Source organism: Medicago sativa, chromosome 2 (assembly GCF_051527215.1).
Source record: "Medicago sativa cultivar Bolivia chromosome 2, Bolivia_mono, whole genome shotgun sequence".
In the NCBI taxonomy this organism is placed as follows: domain Eukaryota; kingdom Viridiplantae; phylum Streptophyta; class Magnoliopsida; order Fabales; family Fabaceae; genus Medicago; species Medicago sativa.
This window is the reverse complement of record NC_140750.1, coordinates 48148407-48166261: the sequence shown is the minus strand read 5'-3', so window position 1 is coordinate 48166261 and position 17855 is coordinate 48148407. Positions and strand designations below refer to the sequence as shown.

General features: G+C 36.0%; 1 protein-coding gene across 1 annotated transcript; it reads right to left on the bottom strand.

Annotated features, from left to right (window-relative positions):
• Positions 1-11437: 11437 nt before the first annotated feature.
• On the bottom strand, positions 11438-12001 carry LOC146947047 (uncharacterized). The gene has a single exon (XM_085748368.1). The coding sequence runs from the start codon at positions 11999-12001 to the stop codon at positions 11438-11440; it is 564 nt and encodes a 187-aa protein (XP_085604494.1).
• Between the last annotated feature and the right edge of the window lie 5854 nt (positions 12002-17855).

Sequence of the window (17855 nt, the reverse complement as noted above, 5' to 3'; positions counted from 1 at the left end):
TAATCATTTTCCTAATACAAACCATAAATCAGGTTACGGCTTCCGATCCTTACGCTCTCCTTGACAAAGTTAAACTTAATTCCTTTTTGTGGTTGAAAACAAATCAGAATACGTTCTCGTATTGTTATCATGACTGGTGACGACACCTGTTTCTTTGTATGGGTGTTCATGCGTGATTCTTCTTAACTACTCCCTCTGTCCCTCAATAGATGACCTAGTTGATTCCAACACACTTACCAATGCATATGTTTTATCTTTGATATCTTCAATTCTCTACTAAACAAAATTATGAAAATTTAATATTTTAAAAATATTCATTGAGACGAATTCAACAACATCTTATATGATATCATTTATCTTTGTGAATTAGTAGAAAAATATGATCAAAGTATGTCAAATCAATAATGTATATTGTCAACTAAGTCATCTATTGAGGGACGGAGAGAGTAATAGTTTTGATGGTGCCATTTACATATTGGCACTATAATATAAAGCGCGTACTACATCGTTCTTTATCCACGAGTTGCACGAGATGATGAAGTAGCGCGAGTACTACATGTCTACCGCTACCACTACATGTCTACCGAGGTACACGAGTTTGGTATTGGTAGGTAATATTAATGACTAGCATACTAATTTTGTCTCATTGAACTCGACCGAAGAGCGGAATCTTACTGTATCATTGACAGAATTCATGCATGATTCACTATTTTATTCACTTTTTTCTTCTTGGTTTGGCCATAGGCTAACATTAAACAATTAAAAATACTCCCTCCATTCCACTAGCTCTTTTGTAAAAATAAAAATAAAAAATTGTCCCAATCTCAATGAGCCCGTTTAATTTTCATGTTGTGTTTGTTTTAAGTTATATTTATAGATTCTTGATAATAAAATCATAAAAATGCATATGCTTATGTTTGTTACAAGTTTATTAAAAAAAATTCTCAGGTATAAAATGTTCCTGAGAATAGAAAAGTTTTCCCAAAGAAAATGGTGGGAATAAAGTTCCCATGGAGATGGGAATAAAATTATGTGTAATTACCTATTATATTCTCTATTTTTAAGGTTCCTTGAAATATTATAATGTTAACCAAACATCTTTTTTCTAAATACCTTGGAATAAAATTCCTATTTTTATATTCCAAGGAATGTTATTCCTAGAAATAAATTTGGTACACTTGAAACAAACACACCCTCAATGTAATAATATTAATCACAGTTTTTCAATTGTATCATTTATTTAATAATATTTGTATCATTCTCAATTTTATATATTCCAATTTATAGTTATGATGAGGTTAAATACATCAATACTTACTAATGATACTTTAATAAAAACATTTGTTTATCATTATTTTTTTTAAAAAAAAAAACAAAATTAGGGAAAAGCTAACTTGTGCCCTTAAGGCACAAGTTAATGAATCAAATATAATAATTTTTATTAAAATGTGTGCATTGAATTTAATTTTTGAATTTGTAATAAATAGAATGCACATAATTTGAGAAAATATTTCTATTTTTGAGTTCATTAACATGTACTCCCTTCGTTTCAAAATACATGTCCAAGTCAATCACTTTACATATGCCAATGCGCAATTTTGACCGTTAATATCTTTAATTATCTAAAGTAAAAAATTATAAAAATTTAATATTTTGAAAATATTTGTCGAGACAAATCAAACAACATCATACATGCTAATATTTGTATTTATACATTAGTAAAAAAGTAAGGTCAAAGTAAGTAAAGTGAATAGTGCACATTGCAAAAATTGGACATGTATTTTGAAACGGAGGGAGTAACATAAAGACACAAGTTAACATGACTCAATTAATATGTGTGGAATGATAAAAAATTAATATATGTGAAATGATCATTCACTCTGAGACAGAGGAAGTATTTCTAGTAAACAGTTTTCAACACACTCACTATTTTTAGTTAAAATTTATATAATGGACTCTCAAGATTAGGTGGACCCATATACAGTTGAACTAAATGAGAGAGGGACAAAGAGAAATTTAATGTGTGTTAAATAATATTTTAGTAGCCACATAAATAGTTCAATATGCTCATCAACGCCTAATCATGAGATGTTGATCATTCAAGGCAAATTAACATGGTGTATTTTTGTTTACCGGTGTTTTTGGTAAACAATACGAATTGGTTTTGATTATTATGAGTAGGACTAAATCAGAGATTCTAGGACATGTTGTGCTATTTGTCTTGTGCGTTGAAATAGTAGCAAAAAGGAGGAGTATTAGAACGATTGCCTATGATTTCAGGACTTTTGTAATGTTTTCTATATTTGATTCTATAATTCTAGTTTTCCCGAAACATAGCAATTTAAGGGGGTTTTTGAAGTAATTCACGAAGAAATCATGCAAATTGACAAACCAAGAACATCCTTAGAATTGTAAAGATTCAAGAAACAAGAATAAAGATTCAAGAGGCCTCGGAAGACTTACAAGTGGGAGGAATTATGTTCCCAAAGTACCGAGGCAAGTTATTTGAAGACAAAGACCTAAAAATGACAGAAAATCGAAGATTGGGTCCGGAAGGAAGGCAGAATGCGCCAGGGCATTTGAAATGCGACTGGGCATGAAAATTACATTTCATGCGCATAGGGCATGCTTTGGGGTGCTAACTATGCGCCCCGTGCATGCTAAAAGTAGGGGCGCAACTATCTTTTCCTGCTTCCGTTTTGGCTAAAGCCCGCACTTTTAGCCCAAACCTAGGTAGAAACTCTCACTATAAATATCATCTTTCCTTATTCATAATTTCTCGTTTCTCCTTGATTTTCCAAGGTATGTTTTTATCTTTAGTAATTTGTTTTTAGTTACCATGTGTAACTAAATCTTTTTAGGTTAGAGTTCTAAGATGAACCTCTGTATATTTTTGTTGGACATTTATTTAATTTAATTTGTCTTTTATTTTATTTATGCTTTTGTCCACTATAGAGTTTTATTAGATTATAGTCTTTATTTCTGTAAGAGGTGCAACCCTAGGAATTGCTATCACTAATCGGATATTTATATCTTGATATTTATATCCCTTTATTGATAACTATCTATCTAGGAAGTAAGTGATTATTAATTAGCCAAAGATACCATAGGAATTGTTGACCCTAGACGTAGGTACCCAGTGGCTAGAACTCATTGGGTCGTGTGGTGGCTTACCGAACCTCGGAATTAAATGGTTAGTAATTAGGGAAACAAGTACCTAACTGTCCGAAATAAGTTGTAACCGAATAGAACCATTCTCTTGAAACCCTTAGTAAGGTAGACGTAGATTAGGGCTGCCCGTTTGTAGAACTACTAAGAAATTGTAGATAGAGTGTGCTATGAGTGTCATAAGATTCATAGATGGCCATAACTAAGGGAACCTTGGCCTTCATTGCCTTGGGAAGCACTGGAAAGCTAATTTCAGTTTAGATACTCAATACTTAATAGATATGGCCTTGTCATACCCCAATTTTTGACCTAACATCCCATGTTCACTTGACTTTTCAAGGAAAAAGTCGGCATTTTCTTGGTTCCGAGTCGGGCCCTCTTCTCTCTATTTTTATTTTATTTTTATCTTTTAGTCTTTTAATTAATATCCATATTTTAATTTTAATTTTTCTTTTAATTTTAATTTCCATTTTTAATTTCAATTTTAATTTTAACTTTTATTTTTATTTAGTCTTATTTATTTTATTACTTTCTATTTTAGTTTTTTTTTACGTATTGTCCAAAAATTATCCAAAAACACAACTTGTCCAATAGTGTCAAAAAAATTTCCAAGGTCTGTTCTTTTATCTCCAAGCTGCGCGACAATCCAAGGCATGAGATCAGGGTCAAACGCTTACTTCCTGGAGAAGTTCTTTCCATCTTCAACACAACCCTAATGCTATATAACCTGCACAAACATCAAACAGAAAGGACACCAGAAAGAACCCTAATTTTATACAGCCATTTTTCGATACCAATAACCTGCAAAAAACCAAATCACAACCTGCAAAAAAATTCAATCCAAACACAAATCTCAGTCGTGAAGTCGGTGAACTATTCAACACAGACAATTTTACACAGCCAAACACACAACACATCCAAATACCAATTCTCAAAACCCAATTTCCAATCAACAATCTGCAATCGAAATTAACACAACATCTCAACATCAGGAACCTGCATCGACAAAAGCAAAAAACCACACAACATAAACCTCAACAAAACCGAAACTAGCATCAAACCAACATCATCATCGACCTACATTTGCCAGCCAACACAACAAACTCAAAGCCTCTAAACCGATCCATTTTCAAAAGGTAGTTTTAGATTTAGAATTTTATTTTATTTTTTTGTTTTGTTTACCATAAAAAAAAATCGAAAAAAAGAAGAAGAGAGGGAGGAAATCAGATTCGAAAAAAAGGAGGAAACTTTTCCAGTTTTCGGCGGTGGCGCCGCCACCCTTGGCCGGCCAACCACCGTCGGAAAACTTACCTGTCGCCGCCTCTTCCAATGGGGAAGATGAGTAGAGAGGAGAGAGCGATTTCAGTGAGAGAAGGGAGGAAGAGAGAGAAATTAACTTGAAAAATGAAGTTTTAGCAAACCATAACCTATTTATAGGCGTCTCTGGATCTGGCGTGCGTGGGTTCACACCATAACGTGCACCCTCGCCTCCTTGGCCACCTGATTTAGATCAAACAGCCTTGATCCACCCTCCTAAGGCCCATACGCCCTTCAACCTATTTAAAGCCCAATTTCATCTTTTCTTTAATTCTGAACCCCCCATATTACTGCTTGCACCCCTTTTCTTTTATTTTCTATTCTATTTTACTTTATGTCCTCCATGCATTTTTTATTTTATTTTGCATCACATTTTATTAGTTACTATTATCATATGCATATTTAAATTTTGTCATTTATTTTATTGCACAGAATTAGAATGTATCTAGGTCAATTGTACAAATATAAATGAGAAAAGCTTGTGTGTGTGTCCTTTTTTTTTGTGCTTTATATATATTGCAAAATGCAAAGAAGTAGATTCAGGTTACGAGCTTTTGTGGTGATTCAACGTCACTACAAAATTCTCACGCTTTTATTTTTATTGGTCCGTTAGTTTAATTTTCATTCATTATTCAAAAACAAAAAAAACATGCAAATGACCAAAAAACACAAAAATATTTTCATGTTAAACCTTGATTTTCAATCAAGTGATCGTTCTTTTTATTTTCTTTCTTAATCAAATTTAAAATCAATTTTAATTCTAATTTGAGTCATTTTTCTTTCAATGTAAAAAATACAAACCAATTCTTATTTGCCACTTGGCTTTTTGTTTTAAAACTTTTTCAAAACTAATAAAAAACACAAAAACAAATCAAACGTCAATTTCTACCCTGAACCACGAGATTTTGATCCCTAAACGGTACGTAGGCAAAGGACCATGTCCTTCCAAATCAATAAACAATGTAAATAAAAAACCCTTCTTTTTTTTTTCTTTTAATTAATCACTACCCCTTTAATTCCATTTTCTAATTTCTTTTAAAAAAAGCAAGCAAGTTTAAGCGCAAAAAGTTAAATAAAATGAAGAGGTTCTCGTAGAGTACTACGAATATTTAGGGTGCTAATACCTTCCCTAAATATAACCAACCCCCGAACCCTTAATTTTTTCAATATGGGGTGGTTTGAACTTTTTTCCCCTTTTCTTAAAAAAAATTAAATGCTCAGTCGTGAAATAAAAAAGTGAGTGAAAAGCTAATCAAATAGCTTGACCTTCGAAAAATGACGCGACAGAAATGTCGACTTCACTGGGGGATCCTCCTAAGAGGGTTGAGCCTAACTTGACTTTATTTAATTCTTTGTGCTATAACTTGCTTAAAATCAAAAAAATAAAAGATGGAAATACCTGTATATATGTTCTCTTCCTTCTTCTTTCTTCTTTCTTTTAACGTGAGTGGTGAGATAAGTCCTACACCCGGGCTTGAGGAAAACATAAGATAGGATGGTGGTATAACCAAAGCGCCATTCCGAGAGTAAAGTCTCGTGTTTTGGTTCATGTGGTATAACCCAGCTCAATGGAGGGATCTTGGAGGTAATTTATGTTGGCATGAGTAGTCTTGTTGGCATTGTTATTTTCAAGTGACCGTCGAAGTTGAGGACCTTTAGTTACCTTTAACCCATCTTGGCCTTTTAGGACGTAGTGCGGTGGCTAATCAAGAATAGTCTTGATTTAGTTGATACGCGATGCTACACTCAAACGAGACTTTCCTACGAATGTTGTTGGACCGGGAGTAGTCCCGTAATCCGATAATATTCGGAAGTGGTTGAGAACTTTGGGAACTTGGTAGAACCCTTGTTTCAAGTGCAAATGAAAACATAGTCCTTACCAAATGGCGTTGTTACCCCTAAGCTCCAACATCATGGACTTTAACCTCACCATGTTTTCACTGTTTGTGTAACATAAATCATGCATACATGCATTCATTCATAAAAAAAAAAACTTTCTTCTCATTAAAACATCGAAGGACTTAGATAAGTCGTCTTGTAAATATCAAAGGTATGGACCTCGTAAAGAGGGACACAATAAACACATCTTCAAAAGTCTTAATTAGACCTTAGGTTTGCTAGGGTCTTTTTCCTTGGCTTTGCTTTTGTTCTTAAAAAGGAACTGTTTGTAATATTTTCAATTATCAAGTGAAACAATGTTCCTAATGATGTTTACAATTACTTTGACAAATCCTTCGATAAAATAAAAATTGTCCATTTTTGCATACGCATCATGCATCATTTTGTATTCATAGTTTCAAGTCCGTGTCTCACACATTGTTTTCCTCAATAAAGGTCAACTCGTTGAAGGAAAATCGAATGGAAGAAAGGAGTAGAAGCAGCGGAATAATTTCGATTTTCTTTCCTTGGATCATTACGAAATTCAAACATGAATCAGTGATTCGATTGTTACCTCAAAGTTTGGAATCTGAACGTTGGAAACTGGAAACTGGAATCTCGATCACAGCCAAGCAAGCAGCAAAGCCTCTAGCAAGTCCACACGAACAGTGCTCCTCCAAAACTCAGTGCTAGCCAATGAATGGGAAGTGCAGAGAAGAAGGGTTGCTCCAAAACGTGTAACCAAAAACTTCAGCACTAGAGTTCTATTTATAGAACTTCTAGTGTGCTCTGCAAGTCAGAAGTCACTATTGGGCTTCAGTAAGCCCAACAACGAGTTTAGTAATTTTGCTAACTAATTAGCGTTATTTACTAAACGTACCCCTTATATAAGTCATACTTATATATTTCTCTTTTGACTGTTCTTTGTGTGTGACCCTATAGGTTCTAGTCATGTTGGCAATAATATTAAATCTAATATTTAATATCATAAACAATGAGCGGTATCTAGCAACACATCATTGCTACCCAAGTGACAAGAATGTCAAGTGATCTGACGAAACCTTTCCATGATAATACTCATGTGTACAATTACTCCTTTGTCTCGATATCTTTATTGATCCCAAGGCATATATATTGTCACCCTTGTATAGATCAATATTTATATTTCTTGGTTCCGAAATATACTGAATAACGAATAAGTCCAATATCTTATATTGACTTAGTTCGGCATGGCCATGCAGTTTTACAGTCATATTTCATCAAGAGGCCTAAAGATATATCTCCCATTTATGAGGAGGGACAAATCCCATCTAGGACACTCATGTCCCTCAGCATGCTTCAACAAGTACCCATCAACCAACGTTATGGTTATCCTTTTACAGACAACGTTAGAATGGCAACAAAGCACTTGAGTCCACATCTAGGGATCATAGTGGTTTCAGGTCTAAGAGCGATATACACTATTATCACTGTGAGAATATCTTATGACAATTGCATAACTTACTATGTAGTATTCTCACGGTGGGTCAATCCAGTATAAATATTACTCCTAATATTTATACCTATGTATAGACTTAATATCTCATATCTATGACCCATGAGATGCGGTCATCAGTATACGTACATAATAGTCTCGACGCTTTATTATTATCCTTTATTCATATTAAAGCTTTTGACTACGGATACATTTAAGAATAGCGTTCTTCATGATAATGTAATCTCATGATTAAGTCACACTTAATATATTATTACACGAACTATCTATTCTAAGGACTTTGTTATCATTACACAAATATAATAAAGAGTGCCATATATTATTCAATAATAAAAGTCATGATACATAAGTTAATGTTTAACATAAACTATTGGCCTCTAGGGCTTACACCAACAATCTCCCACTAGCACTAGAGCCAATCAGGCATAAACTTAATACCCATAGATCTAGTATGACCATCATGCTTCTGCTGGGCAAGAGCTTTAGTAAGTGGATCAGCAACATTCTCTAATGTTGGTACTTTGCATATTTTAACATCTCCTCTTTCGATAATCTCTCGAATAAGATGGTAGCGCCTTTGTAAGTGTTTGGATTTTTGGTGAGATCTAGGTTCTTTGGCTTGTGCGATTGCTCCATTGTTATCACATAGTAATGCAATGGGATCCACAATACTTGGAACTATTCCAAGATCAGAAATTAATTTCTTAATCCAAACAGCTTCCTTTGCGGCATTAGATGCAGCAATATACTCGGCTTCTGTTGTAGAATCAGCGACTGTTTCTTGCTTTGAACTCTTCCAGCTCACATCACCGCCATTTAAGCAAAACACATATCCAGATTGTGATCTAAAATCATCATGATCTGTCTGAAAACTAGCATCAATGTAACCAATTACAGAGAGCTCTTCTTGACCTCCATAGATCAAGAAAGTATCCTTAGTTCTTCTCAAGTACTTAAGAATATTCTTGACAGCAATCCAATGATCATTGCCAGGATTAGACTGGTATCTGCTCGTAGCACTTAAAGCATACGAGACATCTGGTCGAGTACATAACATAGCATACATGATAGACCCAATTGCTGAAGCATATGGAATATCACGCATTCGATCCCTTTCTTCGTTAGTTGAAGGGGATTGAGTCTTTGATAGATTTATACCTGACGACATAGGGATGAATCCTTTCTTGGAATCATGCATATTGAAACGTCTCAGGACTATGTCTATATATGTACCCTGACTTAAGCCAAGCAATCTTAGTGATCTATCTCTATAGATCCTGATTACTAGTATATAGGAGGCTTCACCTAAGTCTTTCATAGAAAAGCATTTCCCTAACCAAGTTTTGATTCCTTGTAATGTAAGGATGTCATTTCCGATTAACAATATGTCATCCAGATATTAAACCAGAAATGAGACTATGCTCCCACTAACCTTCTTGTAAACACAAGGCTCATCTTCATTTTTAATGAATCCATATTGTTGTACAGTTTCATCAAAATGAAGATTCCAACTTCTGGAAGCTTGCTTCAATCCGTAGATTGATCGCTGTAATTTGCATACTTTCTTGGGTGCTTTAGGATCGCCAAATCCTTCAGGTTGTGTCATGTACACATCCTCAAGAAGATTTCCATTAAGGAAAGCAGTCTTGACATCCATTTGCCAGATTTCATAATCATGGTATGCAGCGATAGCAAGTAAGATCCGAATGGATTTAATCATTGCAACTGGTGAAAAGGTTTCATCATAGTCTAGACCATGAATTTGTTTGAAGCCTTTAGCAACCAATCACGCTTTATAGGTATTAAGCTTTCCGTCCATGTCGATTTTCTTTTTGAAAACCCACTTGCATCCTATAGGATTAATTCCTTCAGGTGCTTCGATCAAGTTCCAAACTTGATGTGTACATGGAATCCATTTCAGATTTCATGGCTTTAAGCCACTTCTCAGATTCAGGACCAGTAATGGCCTCTGTGTAAGTCACAGGCTCATCTTGGTCCATGAGCAATACATCACCCTCTTTTGATATGAGATACCCATATCTCTCGGGTTCTTGACGTATCCTGCTAGACCTACGTGGTTCTTGTGTTACTGGAATAGGAATTTCTGTCACAACAGTTTGTGTATCCTGTTCCTATTCCTCCATCGGTATGTCTTCACTTTGTGGGTCTTGAACTTCTTCAAGATCTACTTTGCTCCCACTGATTCTTTTGGAGACAAAATCCTTTTGAAGAAAGACTCCATTTCTGGCAACAACAATTGTTCCCTCAGAGGTTTGTAAAAGTAGTATCCTCTAGTTTCTTTAGGATATCCCACAAAGAAACATTTATCAGATCTTTGTTCAAGTTTAGTAGACATAAGTCGTTTTATATAAGCTTCACAACCCTAAATCTTTAAATGTCCCACATTTTGGGTTTTCGACCATTCCATATCTCATATGGTGTCTTTTCTACTGCTTTGGATGGAACTCGGTTAAGTGTATAAGCTGCAGTTAATAAGGCGTATCCCCATAAGGAGTTTGGAAGTTCAGCATGACTCATCATTGAGCGGACCATGTCTAACAAGGTTCGATTTCTCCTTTCGGAAACACCATTCCATTGTGGAGTTCCAGGAGGTGTGAGTTGGGACAAGATCCCGCATACTTTTAGATGATTGTCAAACTCTAAGCTCAAATACTCTCTACCTCGATCAGATCGAAGCATTTTGATTTTCTTGCCTAGTTGGTTTTCTACTTCATTTTGAAATTCCTTGAATAAAGTAAATGATTCAGATTTATGTTTCATTAGATACACATATCCAAACCTACTAAAGTCATCAGTGAATGTGATGAAGTAGTGAAAACCTCCTCCAGCAGTTATGTTTAGGGGTCCACACACATCAGTATGTATGAGACCTAAAAGATCACTAGCCCTTTCACCTTGACCGGTAAATGGAGCCTTTGTCATTTTCCCTAACAAACAAGATCGACATGTTTCATATGATTCAAAATCAAAAGAGTCCAAAATTTCATCTTTATGGAGTTTGGAAATGCGATTCTCATTTATATGGCCTAAACGACAATGCCAAAGGTAAGTCGGATTTAACTCATTTGGTTTCATCCTCTTAGCATTAATGTTATAGATAGGCATATCAAGATCTAGGATATAAAGTCCATTAATCATAATTGCATTAGCATAAAGAATATTATCCAAATAAACGGAACAACATTTGTCCTTTATTGTAAAATAAAAACCAGCCTTGTCCAAACAAGAAATTGAAATAATATTCCTGCTAATGGCAGGTACATAATAGCAGTTTTCTAAATTAATTAAAAAACCACTAGGTAAGTTCAATACATAAGTTCCAACAGCTAAAGCAGCAACTTTTGCTCCATTGCCAACTCTAAGATCGAACTCGCCTTTTGCCAATGCTCTACTCGTTCTCAGGCCCTGGACATCAGTACAAATATGAGAACCACATCCAGTATCTAATACCCAAGATGTAGAAGTAGACATATTAATTTTTATAACAAAAATACCTGCAGAAGTAGTAGGAACATTTCCATTCTTCTTGTCTTCCAGATACTTTGGGCAGTTACGCTTCTAATGCCCCTGCTTGTTGCAGTAGAAGCACTTGCCCTCCTTAGCCACGCCTCCAGTAGGCTTCAAAGCTTTGGTTGATGGCTTGGCAACAGATTTGCCTTTGCCATTTCCCTTAGACTTATTAGGCTTCTTATGGTGCTTTTTGGACTTGCCATTATTAACCATTAAAACGGCAGCAACCTTTCCCTTTCCCTTCATATTTTTCTCAGCAGTTCTCAACATAGCTGCAAGCTGTGGAAGTGTTTTGTCCATGTCATTCATGAGAAAGTTCTGGACAAAACTGCTGAAGCTTTCAGGCAACGATTGCAAGATAAGATCAACAACAAGTTCCTGCTCAAGGACAAATCCCAATCGAGCTAGGTTCTCAGAGTACCCAATCATTTTGAGCACATGAGGTCCTACGGGACTTCCTTCTGACAGCTTGGTAGAGAAAAGGGCCTTAGAGACATCAAACCTCTCATGCCTAGCCTGCTCTTTATAAAGAGTCCTTAGATGTCCGATCATATCGAACGCAGCCATCCCTTCATGCTGTTTTTGCAGCTCGGGAGTCATGGTGGCTAGCATGATGCAAGAGACTTCTACGGAATCATTGAGATGCTTGGTATGAGCATTTCTTTGAGCCGCAGGAGCTCCACCAGGTGGTGCCTCAGGAACGGGTCCATCAAAGACATACATCTTTTTCTCGTGGGTGAGGACAATCCTCATGTTACGATACCAGTCAATAAAATTTGTTTCAGTCAATTTTTCCTTTTCAATGAGTGATCGCAAAATGTTGTTTGAAGCGTTATTGGCCATCTACAATTTTAAAATATACAAAATAAGTATCATGAAAATAACATATTTAACTTGGCCTTTAATTAAATACACTCCCACTATTTTACTCAAATCAAATGACCTTCAAACATTTGACTCAGAAAATCCCGTTGGAAGATTTTCTAGTGGATTGAAATCCTTATTTCACCTTGCTTTAAGTCAACGGGGGCTGTACTTAAAACTCATCTATTTAGGTAGGAACATTTCCAATTGTATCATATACAACTTTCAAATCAATTAGGTGAATAACTCTTTATTCAAATCTATCATATAGACGTTACCCAATTATAGCTTCTAAATTTATTCTAATCTTATTAAAATTAATTTAGTTAAGTTAGACCCAAAAGAATAACACTTGGGTAAATTGGATTACCGCACCGCAACTTACTAGTACAAAATATACGCTTCACGGAGGCCAAACCCACATATTCGATATTAGTCTTGAAGGGTGTTAAACTTTTGGAAAACATTGAACTTAATATTTTGAATTGAAGGATTTTTATTAAATTTGATCTCACCTCACCACGGCTTATATATCACATATATTAGCACTCCAATCATAACATGCATAACATGCATAACAATTATACAATAATAAAGTGACATGATTATGGCCATCCTAACGCTATGATTCTCTCAAGCCAATGAGAGAATCTAAACAAATCCTAGAAACGACCTTGCTTCTCCAAGCTTGACTTCCAGGACTATCCTAACGTCTTGAGCCCTATTACCTCCTTGTATTCTATTTACATTACATATGAAAGAAACTCGTTTTACATACGAGGGAGTGGATGAGAAGAGAATGTACAATAGAGATATAAGAGAGAGGCACGACACGCAGGCCGTATTTCAATATCCAAAAGCAATAAAAAGGACTAAGGCCATAATCATTCACATGACAATAATAACAAACACACTTTTATTATTATTAATTATACCTTATAATTAAATAAATTAAATTAAAATTCGACATATGATCACCCTACGCAGATTAGACGGTGGTTCCGCTAATCCGATAATATTCGGAAGTGGTTGAGAACTTTGGGAACTTGGTAGAACCCTTGTTTCAAGTGCAAATGAAAACATAGTCCTTACCAAATGGCGTTGTTACCCCTAAGCTCCAACATCATGGAATTTAACCTCACCATGTTTTCACTGTTTGTGTAACATAAATTATGCATACATGCATTCATTCAGAAAAAAAAAAAAAACTTTCTTCTCATTAAAACATCGAAGGACTTAGATAAGTCGTCTTGTAAATATCAAAGGTATGGACCTCGTAAAGAGGGACACAATAAACACATCTTCAAAAGTCTTAATTAGACCTTAGGTTTGTTAGGGTCTTTTTCCTTGGCTTTGCTTTTGTTCTTAAAAAGGAACTGTTTGTAATATTTTCAATTATCAAGTGAAACAATGTTCCTTATGATGTTTACAATTACTTTGACAAATCCTTCGATAAAAAAAAAATTGTCCATTTTTGCATACACATCATGCATCATTTTGTATTCATAGTTTCAAGTCCATGTCTCACACATTGTTTTCCTCAATAAAGGTCAACTCGTTGAAGGAAAATCTAATGGAAGAAAGGAGTAGAAGCAGCGGAATAATTTCGATTTTCTTTCCTGGGATCATTACAAAATTCAAACATGAATCAGTGATTCGATTGTTACCTCGAAGTTTGGAATCTGAACGTTGGAAACTGGAAACTGGAATCTCGATCACAGCTAAGCAAGCAGCAAGCAGCAAAGCCTCTAGCAAGTCTACACGAATAGTGCTCCTCCAAAACTCGGTGCTAGCCAATGAATGGGAAGTGCAGAGAAGAAGGGTTGCTCCAAAACGTGTAACCAAAAACTTCAGCACTAGAGTTCTATTTATAGAACTTCTAGTGTGCTCTGCAAGTCAGAAGCCACTATTGGGCTTCAGTAAGCCCAACAACGAGTTTAGTAATTTTGCTAACTAATTAGCATTATTTACTAAACGCACCTCTTATATAAGTCATACTTATATATTTCTCTTTTGACTGTTCTTTGTGTGTGACCCTATAGGTTCTAGTCACGTTGGCAATAATATTAAATCTAATATTTAATATCATAAACAATGAGCGGTATCTAGTAACACATCATTGCTACCCAAGTGACAAGAATGTCAAGTGATCTGACGAAACCTTTCCATGATAATACTCATGTGTACAATTACTCCTTTGTCTCGATATCTTTATTGATCCCAAGGCATAGATATTGTCACCCTTGTATAGATCAATATTTATATTTCTTGATTCCAAAATATACTGAATAACAAAAAAGTCCAATATCTTATATTGACTTAGTTCGGCATGGCCATGCAGTTTTACAGTCATATTTCATCAAGAGGCCTAAAGATATATCTCCTGTTTATGAGGAGGGACAAATCCCATCTAGGACACTCATGTCCCTCAGCATGCTTCATCAAGTACCCATCAACCAACGTTATGGTTATCCTTTTACAGAGAACGTTAGAATGGCAACAAAGCACTTGAGTCCACATCTAGGGATCATAGTGGTTTCAGGTCTAAGAGAGATATACACTATTATCACTGTGAGAATATCTTATGACAATTGCATAACTTACTATGTAGTATTCTCACGGTGGGTCAATCCAGTATAAATATTACTCCTAATATTTATACCTATGTATAGACTTAATATCTCATATCTATGACCCATACGTACATAATAGTCTCGACGTTTTATTATTATCCTTTATTCATATTAAAGCTTTGACTATGGATACATTTAAGAATAGCGTTCTTCATGATAATGTAATCTCATGATTAAGTCACACTTAATATATTATTACACGAACTATCTATTCTAAGGACTTTATTATCATTACACAAATATAATAAAGAGTGCCATATATTATTCAATAATAAAAGTCATGATACATAAGATAATGTTTAACATAAACTATTGGCCTCTAGGGCTTACACCAACACTCGTTTCAAAAGTGGTCCGACTTTCCTCGTCCAAACCCAAATCGCACCTACAACACTTGTGCAAACAAAAAGAGAGAACATATCAGTTTGAACAAGAGATCATAACACTCTAGGCTGAGTTAGAGAGACTAAGTACCCTGTGGTTTCACTTGTAGCTTCGTAGGATCAGCCGCAGTTCCAGTAAGGGCCAGAACACCAACATCAATAGCAGCCTTGACAACAGGCTCCAAGGATGCAGTTTGACCCAATCCCAATGACATATGTGGAGCCGCTTCCCATATTGCTCCAGGAGAACCTTGTCCAAACTAGAACGCCTCCTCGGGTGCCTAACGATTTGTCGGTTTGGGATCAATCTGACCTCTCCTGTGCCTTCCATCAAGGAGCACCCAGCCATGACATCGAGCACTATTTCTCTTTGAAGATTGAGGTCCAGAAGCTGATTGAAGCCAATATCTTGCTTTTCAAAAATTGAATTCGGACGTGCAAGTTAATCCACTGTCAGATTATATTACCTAGTATTGTGACACATTGAGTGGATAGCCGTAATTGGGTCGCTTTTGATGTTCCTTCTACTACTTAATAGTTTAAATAATGTGTTTGTTTTGTTTGTTTGCTGTTTTTTCAAAAAAATCCTTTCGTCCCGCCCGAGATGAAAGTGAACTTGTGTAGGGCTTTTTGCTTTAAGTATTGTCATCATTAATAAAAAGGTCGTTTTGATCTCGACTTTGTTTTATTTTGTGTTTTTCCAAAAATGGTAATACAAAGAACCTAAATGAATAATCTTTTCCAAATGTTTGCATACACTCACTTTCTAAAATCAATCATATGTGCAGATTAAGCATTGATAAAACCCATTGAACACATTAACCATGCACTCTCTTCCAACTTTGAGTTCCCTTTGTCTGAAACTGAAGAAGAGGAGAATGAAGAGACTCCCGACAAGATCTCTTGCATACTGGGGCATCTTAGCCGTCGAAGTTGCAAACAAAAATCAAGAAGATTGTCCAAAAGATGGCAGTCGCTTACAAAGACTGTCCTGAGATGCTATCGTCTACACTTCATGAGTATTGTACTCCAAGTACACACTTCAGCAGGGGCAACCCCCTTTTTCTTCAGTATACAACATGGAGGCCATGCTTCCCGTGGAGGTCGAAAGTCCCGTAAATATGAGTTCTGCTAAAGTCCAAGCTTGATGGAACTTAAAATACATGACAACCTTATACAACTATATTAAAAGAGGTTGAAACAAACTTCCAACAAGAAGGTTCGTCCTCATGAATTTAAAGAAGGAGACATTGTGCCCAAAAAGGTACTATCTTTCTAACTAGACTCCAGGGGCAAGTGCACGCCTAACTATGAAGGCTCACATGCAATGACTCTTACAGCTATGGATGGTGACAAACTCGCACGTCCTATGAATGCCGGTGGAGTCAAGAAATACTCTGTCAATAATAAGAGCTCGATAAGTGGCAAACCTGAAAAGGCGGCTTAGGCAAAGATGAGCGTCTCGGTGGACTGAAAACCCAAAAAGGGCGGTCCAGGCAAAAATTAGAGACATGAACAAAAATGATTATCCTGATAGATTGAAAACCTGAAAAGGCAATCTATGCAAAATTTAAGGATCATGACAAGTAACTGCATCAGTTAACACAGTCCACTTGGGGCATCCAGCTATCAAAAGACCTCCGATTCGAAGCATTTGCAAATCAAAGACTAAGAACAAGGGCATTCAAAGTTGTTAGGGAGAATAACAGTTATTGTGTTCAATGTACCTTTCCCATATATTTACCATTTTCCAAAATTTTCAAAGATCCGTGGAGCCACGCCATTGGTAGGCCACCACTCAATTCATCAAATTAGAGCCTGTGCCCATTTATTTGGAACTTTCATTTATTCTATTTGCAAAATTTCTTCTATTTTCGATGACAATACTTGAAGCAATTTTTTTTCAAAATACAAAACTTTTTTTACATCTTTTGAAAAGTGTAAACAACAAACACACTCTCTTTGAACTTGTGAGTAGATGAAGCGTACATCAACATCCGCCTCGAGAACGGTTACATTCTGGAAGAGAAACATGGCTAAGCACTATGGAGAGGACCTCTGCTTCGAACAAGATGCTGTCACGGTCCATAAAAAAATATACAAAAAAGAGCTCGCTAAGCTAAAAACCTGAGAAGGCGGCTTAGGCAATAGAGAGCGTCCCGGTGGACTGAAAACCCGAAAGGGCGGTCCAGGCAAATATTAGGGGCACAAAAAAGGAATATATTCCCGGTGGACTGAAAACCGAATAGGGCGGTCCAGGCAAAAGTTAGGGATTTTCAAAAAGAAAAAAAAATTGATGAGGCAGTGGAAGAGCACTCTGTGCCGGTTTACAAATGGCGACTTCTCCCAGACTTCTGGTCAACAATGGGCTTTAACCCCAGGGGAATCAGCTGCTACCTTGTGCCAGGTGTCACCCCGTCAACGGCTCGATTTATTCACAATAATATCATCTCCAAGGAAGTTTTCCAAGTGTTTGTACTGCAACGTCAATCCGCTTCCCATCTTACCTGTCCTTGTCTCGTTTCATCGAGTTCACCTATCACAATCCAGTCTATACACTCATACATCCAAACATCCATTCATACA

Excerpts from the sequence above, each read along its gene's own strand:
- LOC146947047 (XM_085748368.1), bottom strand. The coding sequence starts at position 12,001 with ATGCTAGCCACCATGACTCCCGAGCTGCAAAAACAGCATGAAGGGATG.